General features: G+C 41.1%; 1 protein-coding gene across 13 annotated transcripts in view; it reads left to right on the plus strand.

Annotated features, from left to right (window-relative positions):
- atp2b2 (ATPase plasma membrane Ca2+ transporting 2) overlaps positions 1-9,570 on the plus strand; it is an 819,963-nt gene that overhangs the window by 712,611 nt on the left and 97,782 nt on the right. For all 13 annotated transcript variants that reach the window (XM_043707907.1, XM_043707910.1, XM_043707911.1 and 10 more), the window contains 2 exons: positions 8,262-8,503; positions 9,334-9,568. In XM_043707907.1, coding sequence (XP_043563842.1) covers positions 8,262-8,503; positions 9,334-9,568 — 477 coding nt within the window. The remainder of the gene's footprint in view (positions 1-8,261; positions 8,504-9,333; positions 9,569-9,570) is intronic.

A 9,570-nucleotide genomic window follows, 5' to 3' on the forward strand; every position in this document is an offset into this window, starting at 1 on the left:
AAGTGAAATACTGGCATTTATCTCAAAGAGAATGGGGTATTAATAAAGAAGGAAAATTTTGCTAAAACTGTATAAGGTGTGAGTCAGACCACAGCTAGAACACTGTGAATGGTTTTGGGCCCTTGATCTAAGGAAAGATATACTGACATTGGAAGCATCTAGAGAGGGTTCATGAGTTTGATCTCGGTATAGAGAAATTCTCCTATGAAGAATGGTTGAATAGGTTGGTCTTGGAATCAGTGCAGTTTAGAAGAATGAAGAAAAACCTTAGTGAAACACTTAAGATTTTTATTTTTTGTTTTCCAAGGGTAGTGAATCTGAGAAATTCTTCACCACAAAGAGTTGTCAATGCTGCATTGTTAAGTATATTCAAGACCTAGATTTTTCATCAGTAAGGGTAGCAAGGGTTATGAGGATAAAGTGGAAAGGTGGAGTTAAGGATGATCAACTCGGCCTTGATCTCATTGAATGGCAAAGTGGATTCGATAGACCCCGAATGGCCTACTTCTGCTTCTGCGTCTAATGGTCTTATTGTCCATGGCAAGCATTAGTGGGCGGCATGGTGGCACGGTGGCACTGCTGCCTCACAGCGCCTGAGACCCGGGTTCAGTTCCCGCCTCAGGTGACTGACTGTGTGGAGTTTGCACGTTCTCCCCGTGTCTGCGTGGGTTTCCTCCGGGTGCTCCGGTTTCCTCCTACTGTCCAAAAGATGTGCAGGTTAGGTGAATTGGCCATGCTAAATTGCTAAAGTGTTAGGTATAGGGGTAAATGTAGGGGTATGGGTGGGTTGCGCTTCGGTGGGTCGGTGTGGACTTGTTGGGCCGAAGATCCTGTTTCCACACTGTAATCTAATCTATTCTAATCTAATCATTCCATGCCTGGTTAGTAGAAGCAGGACCATTGTAAATATATAGAAGTTCAGGTGAATTAATGGAAAACAATCTCAGTTAAAGTTCCTTCAAAAGTTAAACACGTTTCTGAAAAATTACAAGAACAAAGTAAGAGAAACTATTTCCACAAGATACTAAAACCCCCAGGCCCATGGACTGTGTGCTATAATCCTAACTGTCAATATAGAAATGAGAATGTTCTTTTTACTATTTCGTTTGGAATACATGCAAAAAGGAACAGTCTCACGTGCCATAGGAAACATGGGAACGGGGGCAGCAAGAAATAAGAGGAGATTAAGGGTGAGCAGGAAAAAGGTGAGACCAGTGCAGTTGATGCAGGGGGGGAATGACTGTAATATGATGGTAGGAATGAAATAGTCCAAAAAAAATTCTGAATCTTCCATATTGGAGAAGATGGATCTGAATGAGAGGGAAGCAGCTGAAGAAATCATTGGCACTGAAGAATATTAACCAGCTAAAGTAGGATATCAGTGAGACAGCCTTACAACATGAAGTGGAGCCACCAGTGACTGGACCAGAATAGTAGCACTCCAGAAGATGATGCAGCAGAATGAAGACATGGCAGGAATAACGGGCCTGAAGATTAAAAGGAACAGGACAGGAAAACTGCAGAAGCAGCAGAGGAATTCTCAATTCATGAATTGCACCATCTTGAAGGACAATGGCAAAAATTATATGGGCAGATCACTACCTGCTGGTTTTCCTCCAAGCAGCACACTATCCTGACTTGGAGCTATACTCCTGTTCCTTCAGTATCCCTGGTTCAAAATCCTTTGAATCCCTTATTAACAGCACTGGGGATGCAACTGCACTCAATTGACTGAATGGTTCAAGAAGACAGCTCACCACCACCTACTCAAGGGCACATAGGGATGGGCAATAAGTGCTGACCTCCTTGGCGATGCCCATACGCAAGAATTAATCATTCTTTTAAAAAGTTCAGATCTGGCCTTGCAAATGGGAAAAATAAAATAAGCCAAGGGAGAAAATGGCAAAAGTCAAGTGGGACTTAATGCAAGCCAGAGTCAGTATTATAAAGAATGAAAGCCTGAAACTGAGGAGTGTGTGCCTTGGAAATAGCAGAAGCAAAGTAAGGGGAAGCTATGGGGAAAATGTATGGGGCAAACTAGGGTTGTCAAATAGTAGGGAAAGTTCGCTGGGGGAGGAAATTCAATTATTCAATTCAAAACCTCAAGCCTATACTGACCTGTCAACCAGGACATATTGATAAAGAGGACATGAGGCAAAATCTGCTCCACAGAGCCACCAGGTGGCCATAGGATGAAAGTATAACAGGAGCTAGCAAATTCCAGATTAAACTGGGAATTGGGAAGGAGGGGATAGGTGGCACAGTGGCTCAGTGGTTTAGCACTGCTGCCTCACAGTACCAGGGTCCCAGGTTCAATTCCAGCCTTGGGACACTGTCTGTGTGGAGTTTGCATGTTCTCCGTGTGTTTGCATGGGTTTCCTCCCACAGTCCAAAGATGTGCACGTCAGTTGAATTGGCCATGCTAAATTGCCCATAGTGCTAGGTGCATGAGAGATGGGTTACTCTTTGGAGGGTGGGTGTGCTCTGGTTTCCACATTGTAGGGAATCTAAGTGCTACAGTGTTGTAAGATGTAGAATCTGTGTGGGTATAGTTGAGGAACTGCATAAGACTCTGATGGGAGTAATCAGGATATGGGGCAGAATATAAATGTGGAAATAGCAAAGGCATATAAGAAAGGCACTATTACAATAATCATGGGGATTTCAATATGCAGGTGGACTGGGAAAATTAAGTTTGTAGCAGATCCCAAGAAAAGGAATTTGTGGAATACGAGATGGATTTTTGAGCAGCTTGTGGTAGAGCCCATGAGGGAACAGGCAATCCTGGATTTGGTGATATGTAATGAGGTCGACTTGATCTGGAAGCTGAAGGAATTCATAGAGGGCGGTGACGATAACATGATAGATTTCACCCTGCAGTTTGAGTGGGAGATGCTGAAATCAGATATAACGATATTATAATTGAATGAAGGTAACTACAGAGACATGAAGGAGGAGTTGGCCAGAGTTGATTGGAAGGGAAACCTAGCAGGGAAAATAGCCAGAGTTTCATGGGATAATTTGGGAGGCAGAGAGGAAATTCATCCCAAGGAAGAAGAAACATACTCAGTGGAAGATGAAGCAACCATAACTGATAAGGGAAGTCAGGGACAGCATATAAACAAAAGAAAAAGCATACAGTGGTAAGCCTAGAAAGCCTTTAAACCAGCAGTGGTTAATTGAAAAAGCAATAAAGGGGAAGAAGATGAAATATGAGGATAAGCTAACCAGTAGTATAAAGAAGATTCCAAGTTTTTTTTAAAATAACAAAAATCTATATGGAAAGCAAGAGTGAATGTTCGACTGCTAGGAAATAAGAAGTAGTAATGGGAACCAAAGAAATGGCAGAGGACCTGAATAGGTACTTTGTCAGTCTTCATGGTGGAAGACAGCAGCAGCGTACCAGAACTTTGAGAGTCAGGGGCAGAGGTAAGTGTAGTCTAAAGAGAAGGTGCTGGTGTAGCCGAAAGGTCTGAAGATTGATAAATCACCTGGACCATATGGACAATAACCCAGAATTCTGAAGGAGATAGCTGAGGAAATTGTGGAGGTATTAATGGTGATCTTTGAGGATTCACTGGAATCAGGGAGGGTCCCAGGGGGCTGGAAAATGGCTAATGAAACACCCCTGTTTCAGGAAAGAGGGAGGCAGGAGTCAGAAAACTGTGGGTCGGTTAGCCTGACCTTGATCATTGGTAAGATTTTAGAGTCCATTATTAAGGATGAGATTCCCGAATATTTGGAAGAACGTGTTAAAATAGGGCTGAGTCAGCACGGCTTCATCAAGGGGAGGTCATGTCTGACAAATATGTTTGAATTCTTTGAGGAGGTAACAAGCAAGTTATACAAAGAAGAGCCAGTGGAAATAATCTGATTGGATTTCCAGAAGGCCTTTGACAAGGTGTCATACAGGCAGTTGCAAGTAAGATAAGAGTCCATGGTGTTAGGAGCAACGTATTGGCACAGATAGAGGATTGGCTGACTGGCAGAAAGCAAAGAGTAGGGATAAAGGGGTCTTTTTCGGGATTGTGGATGATAATGAGTGGAGTACTGTATGGATCAGTGTTGGGACCTCAACTATTCATGATATGCATTAGTGATCTGGAAAAGAAACTGAGGGCACGTTGCTACGTTTGCAGATGACACAGGTGGAGGGACAGGTAAGGTTGAGGAAGCAGGGAGGTTACAGAAGGACTTGGACAGGGTAGGCAAGTAGGCAAAGAAGTGGCAGATAAAATACAATGTCGGAAAGTGTGGGGTATTGCACTTTGACAGGAAGAATATAGGCATAAGACTATTTTCAAAATGGTGAAAAGCAAAGAGTCTTAATTCAGGATTTTCTTAAGGTTAACATGCAGGTTCAGTTGGCTGTTAGGAAGGCATATGCAATATTAGAATTAATTTCAAGAGAACCAGAATACAAGAGCAGGGATATACTGCTGAGGCTGTATAATGCTCTGGTCAGAATGCATTTGGAATATTATGAGCGGTTTTGGGTCCAGTATCTAAGGAAGGATGTGCTGGTGTTGGAGGGATCCAGAAGGGATTTACAAGAGTAATCCCAGGGATGAAGGGCTTGTCATATGAGGAGCGGTTAAGGACTCTACTTCCATAACCAATGGCGTTTAGAAGGATGAGGGACGATCTCATTGAAACTTATAGAATACTGAGAGGTTTGGATAGGACAGATACACAGAGATGCTTTAACTAGCAGGAGAGACTAGGACGCAAGACCACAGCCACCAAGTGAAGGGACAACCCTTTAGAACTGACATGAGGAGGAATTTCTTCAGCCAGAAAGTGGTTAATCTGAGGAACTCATTGACGTAGATAGTCATTGAGTGTATTTATGAAAGAGACAGATAGGTTATTTATTAGTAAGGTGATCAAGGGCTACAGGGAGAATGCAGGAGAATAAGTTGAGAAATATATAAGCCATGATCTAATGGCACAGCAGACTCGATGGGCTGAATGGCCCTTTATCTTATGGTCTTATGGAAAGTGTCATGAACTGTCACATAACATTAAAAAGTCATGGACCAGCATTACCTAAAGGTTCCACAAGAGTAAGGTTGCATTGGACATGTCAATGGAACCTTGCAGGACATTTCTAATTTAGTAATTATATAGGTAGCCCACAGGGACTCTTGGTCTGAAGGCAGTTAGTTTGAATGCCCTCTCTTGCCTCCACTCTTCACCACATGAGGCTACTTTTGTTCTTGTTCCAACAGCTAGTTACAACGAATTGTTGCCCAGAGCAGGTTACCTGCCTACGCTCACAGTTGGTAATGGACTATGAAATAAAGAGACTAAAGATGCAAAGAAATTACAACATAACTTGTGGGAAACCATGTCATTAAACAGGCACTCGGCAGATTGACCTGACCTCCAATATAGAATTTAGTATGGGATTACTAATGCTTTCAAGAAAAAAGATGCCTGCATTTATATAACACTTTTTCAAAGAATTCTTTGGTATGACAATGTTTTTCACATGCTGAATTGCATTTGGAGTGCTGTGGCTGCATAAAAGATAGCAGAATGCATGCAGAATATCTGATAATCACCAATAGGGTCATATTCATCTCTATGTTTTTGTGTTCCTGGTTAATAGTGGATTATTGCCCAGAACAATTTGCACTTTTCTGAATTGTGCTGTGGAATCTTTAATATCCATCTGCTCAGAGAAATGGGACATTGGTTTAACATTTAATTTGAAAGGATGACACCACAGACAATCCAGCATTGCCTTTGTACAAGAGTGACATTTTGAAACTTTGAGTGCTGATATTATGAATGCTAGCTCAAATAAATTTCATTTAAAAGTATGTCCAGAGCTTTAATCTATGGGATAAATGTCCTTGCCACTTCAGTGGATTAGTGGCGCCTCATGTGTTCAAGAAAGTCAGGCTTATGCCATTTCTAGCATTATGTTTCTTTGGAAGTGTCTTTGCTCTTCCTTATGCAAATTCATATGACTGGCCTCCAAGTCCCAATCGATTCCACTTGTTATAAGGAGAGCAAATGTTGCAGCAGCTCCTGGCTTCCTTGTGTCATACTCCTGGTGATCTCTAGATAGTTATGTGCAGTCTGTCAGCTTTGCAGAAATCAGAAACACCTGAGCCTGGAGTTTATTAGGGGTAATGTCTTTGGTTGTCTTTATTTTTTAAAGAAAATGTTTCGTCATCCTGTCAATTAAAAGAGCTAGACCATTGGCTCACCCCAGCCTCCTTTTCCTGTGTGCACTGTGAAGTTCAGTCAAAAGGAAGGATGGCCCTCGCTATGGGTACTTCCTTGTACAGTCAAAGGGGAAAAGGAGGAGGAACAGTGGTGCGAAGGAGAGTCAGCTGTTATTTAAGAATAATGTAGCTCAACAGATATTATCTCCTTATACAACACACAAGCAAGAATGGGTTAAGAGTGAGCCTTACCTCGGAATTGGGCATGAAACGTCTGTACATTATCCAGGAGGTAATTGGACAGCCCTATCAGCTACTTCATGGGACACATTCACCTGCCCACATTCCTTTGTGATTATCACAGAATCCCTACAGTGTGGAACAGGTCCTAAGGCCCAACAAGTCCACACCAATCCTCCAAAGAGTAACCCACCCAAACCCATTCCCCAACCTGATATTTAAACGCGACCAATGCACCTAACCTACACATCCCTGAATACTGTGGGCAATTTAGCATGGCAAATTCACCTAACCTGCACATCTTTGGACTGTGGGAGGAAATCGAAGCTCCCGGAGGAAACCCACGTAAACACAGGGAGAATGTGCAAACTCCACACACACAGTCACCCGAGGTTGGAATTGAACTCAGGTCTCTGGCGCTGTGAGGCAGCAGTGCTAACCACTGGGCCACCATGTCACCCCATGGAAGACAGACAAGTGGGTGAAAGTGCAACCACACAGGAAGGCCAGGTGTTAAGTGTTCAGTCTATAATCTGGCAGCATGCTGCCAGACGTCCTGTAAGTGATAATTACAGAAAAAGCACGAAGGTATGGTACATGGAGAAAAGTCTAGGACTCAGTTATTCACTTGCAGTATTAATTAGGGTAATACATTTGAAGTCTTATCAGCTATAGTTATTCCAACATTGTTACAAAAAGCCAGACATTACGTTCTTTTGCTTCCCGAATATGCCTTTTCTGGATATGCACAATTACATGCAAAAAGAATTAATGAAATGCCAATGGCATTGTATTGGAAATGAGACATTCCTGTCAGATTTCGTGCAATTAATTTAATTATGCTACCCAGCATACAGATGCTGTTCTAATGTATAATGTATAACAATGCTGAATTTCAAGTTGCTTGTTTAAATTGTCAAGAGAGTGACACTGAATATTAATATGAAAGCAAAATACTACAGGTGCAGGAAACCTGAAATGAAACCAGAAAATCTGATAATACTCAGCTAGTCAGGCAGCACCTGTGAAGCCAAGAACAGAATTAACATGTTTGTAGAACATGTACTTTCACAGGATGTAGACCTCTTTAATTGCCCTTGAATGGATTGGCTTGCTAGTTCATTTAGAGGGAAATTAGGTGTCAATGATATTGATATAGATCTGGAGCTACATATAGGCCAGATTGGATAAAGATAGCAGATTTCCTTTCCTAAAGGATATCAGTGAAGCAGATGGACTCTTGTGAAAATTAGTGATTGTTTCATGGTCTCTATATCTGAGACTAGCTTTATATTCCAGACTTTATTACTTGAATTCAAATTTCACCAATTGCCACAGTGTAAGTTGAATCCATATACTCGGAACATTAACCTGGGCCTCTGGATTACTGGTGCACTGACTTTACTTTACCCTACTGGATCTCTCATAACGTTTTCAGATCATGAACTTTTGTTAGAATTGGCACAAGTTAGAAATTGAAGAGATTTTCAGGAAATAAAGAGGTACGGGTGAAAACGAAAGGGAAGCTCTGCGATAGGGTGGGAGGAGGGGTTGCAGGAGAGTCTAAAGGATAAGAGGAAGAATGGTGCAAGACGCATTTGGAAGATAATGGGACAAGTAAACAAAGAAAAGGTAGATGCAGAGTTATAAATTACAGCAAGAGAACTGTGATCATTAGAAGTTGTCTGACAAATTGAGTGTTGTGATTGTGGTCCAAGATGTTGAACTCACTATTCAGCCCTGAATTGTCTGAAGTAAAAGTTAAACGCTGTTCCTTCAACCAGGTACTACTTCTGTTTATTGACATCTTATGGTTAGTTTATAAATCTTTCTCTCTTGCAGCCTCCAGAGAAGGAAGTTGCTCTACCCCGTCAAGTTGGGAACAAGACCGAGTGTGGACTGTTGGGACTCGTCTTGGACTTGAAGCGAGATTACCAAACTGTTCGAGATCAGACTCCAGAAGAGAAGCTGTACAAAGTCTATACTTTCAACTCTGAGAGAAAGTCCATGAGTACTGTGATCAAAATGCAAGATGGAAGCTTTCGGATGTATAGCAAAGGAGCCTCAGAAATTGTCTTGAAAAAGTAAATATATTGAAATAATACAAATACGTACACTTTAATATGAAATACATGTTTTAAATTATATTTTGTGTATAATGTCATAATTAAGGCTGCCCTGATACTACAGTTCTATAAATAGTAATTTAGTGGTACAGAACATGAGTATTGTTGTAAAGAACACTTTGCTGAAGCTTTTCATGTAGAATTCATCAGGCCAATTCTCCAATTCAAGGGGAGAATAAACAATCATTTATTCTGCTTGGGAAAAGAGTACTGATTGGTTGACAAGTGGACTGTGATTAGAAAAGGCATTGCCATTCAGTTCTTTTCCTGTTATGCAATATAAATGTTGTTTCTCCCCTTGAATTAGTATACTTGTGATTTGTTCTAAAGAATACAAGACAAAAAGCATTGAAAAAAAAATGCCAGTTTTCAGCAATATGCAACTCGATAAGGTGCTTTACATTAATACTAAAACTGTACTGTAAATACAATCAGTTTCTATAATGTACCATAGCAAATTATTTAAAAATAGATTAGAATTGGATTGTTTTGTGATCAAATATGTCGGTAAAAGAAAAATACAATAATTGGTTGTTAGCACAAGCTTTCAGAGCTAGGTCCTTTCATCATGTCAGCATGTGTTAAAATTCTGCCACAGATCGATCGAGATTCTATTTTCAATGCATTGAGGTCAAAGTCCACCAATACAACTTGACTGCGCTCCTCTTGAGTAGTATGTTTCAATTACCAGCAGGGACTATTTCCTTCAAATTGACTTGTTTAGAATTCTGGTATTTTCAAATGGCTGTGCATAATTAACACAGAAACACTTTTATTTTCTATTATAGATGCTCAAACATCCTCAATGCTGCAGGAGAGGCACGAGTCTTCAGGCCTCGAGATCGTGACGAGATGGTAAAGAAAGTAATTGAACCCATGGCTTGTGATGGATTGAGGACCATTTGTATTGCCTTCCGTGATTTTCCAGGTAGTCCAGAACCTGACTGGGAGAACGAAAATGATATTTTAATGGACTTGACCTGTATAGGTGTAGTTGGCATTGAGGACCCAGTGAGACCAGAGGT

The sequence above is a fragment of the Chiloscyllium plagiosum genome, chromosome 18, assembly GCF_004010195.1.
Source record: "Chiloscyllium plagiosum isolate BGI_BamShark_2017 chromosome 18, ASM401019v2, whole genome shotgun sequence".
In the NCBI taxonomy this organism is placed as follows: domain Eukaryota; kingdom Metazoa; phylum Chordata; class Chondrichthyes; order Orectolobiformes; family Hemiscylliidae; genus Chiloscyllium; species Chiloscyllium plagiosum.